The sequence below is a fragment of the Otolemur garnettii genome, unplaced genomic scaffold, assembly GCF_000181295.1.
Source record: "Otolemur garnettii isolate 467f Iridium unplaced genomic scaffold, OtoGar3 scaffold00212, whole genome shotgun sequence".
Lineage (NCBI taxonomy): Eukaryota > Metazoa > Chordata > Mammalia > Primates > Galagidae > Otolemur > Otolemur garnettii.
In genome coordinates this window covers 822,433-824,484 of record NW_003852607.1, presented here as the reverse complement: position 1 = coordinate 824,484, position 2,052 = coordinate 822,433, and the positions used below count along the sequence as shown (strand labels likewise).

General features: G+C 49.5%; 1 protein-coding gene across 1 annotated transcript in view; it reads right to left on the bottom strand.

The window, feature by feature from the left end:
* The window catches only part of NLRP12 (NLR family pyrin domain containing 12), a 28,718-nt gene extending 27,616 nt beyond the window's left edge, over positions 1–1,102 (bottom strand). Inside the window, exon 1 of the mRNA XM_003801585.2 lies at positions 702–1,102. Coding sequence (XP_003801633.2) covers positions 702–1,005 — 304 coding nt within the window. The 5' untranslated portion in view covers positions 1,006–1,102. The remainder of the gene's footprint in view (positions 1–701) is intronic.
* Between the last annotated feature and the right edge of the window lie 950 nt (positions 1,103–2,052).

Genomic DNA, 2,052 nt, shown 5'->3' with positions numbered 1-2,052 from the left:
AAAAAAAAAAAAAAAAAAAGAGTCATCTTGGGCTACACAGTAAATGCACAAACACGAATAAAAACCGACTAGGAAAAAAAAAGGTCTGTGCCCATTTTTTTCTGATATCTAACCCCCACAGTAAGCAAAAATGTTCTCACATTAAGCAGCATGTGTCTGGCGTGAGGATCCCTTGAACTCAGGAGTTCGAGACCAGCCTAAGCAAGAGCAAGACCCCATCTCTACTAAAAATAGAAAAACTAGCTAAGTATAGAGGTGGGTGGCTGAGGTCTCAGCTACTTGGGAGGCTGAGGGGAGAGGATCACCTGAACCCAAGAGATTGAGGTTGCTATGAGCTATGATACCACGACACTCTATCCAGGGCAACAGAGTGAGACTCTGTATATATAAAAAACAGGAAAGATATCTAAGAGTGCTAAGGAAGCACAAAAGTGGGGTTTCTCAGCCAGCCTGAGTGGTCGTGGTGGGGCACAGGATGGGGTAGGGAAGAGGAGTAGAGAAGTTACGGAGAAGGCAGTGCCTTGAGGGTTCTGACTGATAAAGAAGGATTTTCTTGACAAGGAAGATGGGGGGAGGGTGTTCCAGGCAAAGGACAGCATGAATGAACCCCAACTAGAACCAATGTTCTCCCAGGCGCAGGGATTTTCTCAAAAGTAAATGCATGGGTTGGTTCCGGCTATGACTGCCAGATGCCTCCTTACCCCTCACCCGGTCCTCCCTCTGTCCTCTCTCCCACAGGTCCTTCCTGTTGATCCGATCAAAGATGCTGAGAGCCAGCTGCCAGGCCCCCTCGGTCCCAAAATGGGCCGTGAGCAGCTGGGCCATGTCCAGGGGACCAGCTGTCTCCATTCGTCCCCAAGGGATCTTGTCCTCTCCGAGCTCCGTCGTGGTGCCCAGGTACAACTTGAACTTCTTCAGTTCCATGGCCTCAAGTTCTTCCAAGTAGGTGGACAGGCGGCAGAGGCCATCCTGGACGGTGGCTCGGAGCATGGGGGCCCCTTGCATCCTAAGAAGGAGGAGCTGGAGACTAGGATATTTCTATACCCAGGGTGAGGGACAATCTCAGCATGGCCACCCCAGGGTCATTCTCAGGCAGAGGGGAGGAAAGGCTCCTGCCAGGAGTGGCAGAAGTGAGAGAAAGAGGAAAGGCCTTTTGATGAAATGGTGCCTTCTCACTCTGCAGTGGCCTCCTACGCTGCCCTGCTTGCCAGTAGGTGTCCACTTCCAAGAAGAGGAAGTGGGGGAAGATTAAGAAATCTCGGAGCCACCTGACGTATGAGAAAGATTTCACTTCTGCTCTTTCTCCCGGGTTCTCTTGACAAACGGCCACTCTCTCGTCCTTCCTTCCATTTTCTGTGTTTCACTGGTGACTGCGGTTGATCATAGAATCAAAACAGTGGCTGTGTCTCTTCCAGAAAGTAGCATTACAAACTCTGTCTGATTTTGCTGTTTTCTCTCAGTCACAAAAGTGGAATATCCCACAAGGGACTCTAAAGTAAGCAGAATAATAGTCCCCAAAGATATTCACATCCTAATCCCCAGACCCTGCAATATGTTACCCTATGTAGCAAAAGTGCCTTTGCAGATATGACTAAAGGAAGGCTCTTAAGGTGGGGAGATCATCCTGGATCATCTGGGTGGGCTCTATGTCAGTACAAGGGTCCTTATAAGGGGGAAGACAGGGGCCAGGGGTGTTGGCTCATGCCTGTAATATCAACACTTTCAGAGGCTGAGGTGGGAGAATCATTTGAGGCCAGGAATTTGAGACCAGCCTGGGCAATATAGCAAGATCCCAACTCTAGAAAAAAAAATTTAAAAATTAGCTGGATATGGTGGTACATGTCGGTAGTCCCAGCTATTTGGGAAGCACTATGGTGTAAGGATTGCCTGAACCCAGGGGTTCAAGGCTGCAGGAGTTACGATCAGGCCCCTGGGTGACAGAGCAAGACTCCATCTTTTTTTTTTTTTGAGACAGAGCCTCAAGCTGTCACCCTGGGCAGAGTGCCGTGGCATTACAGCTCACAGCAACCTCCAACTCCTGGGCTCAAGCGA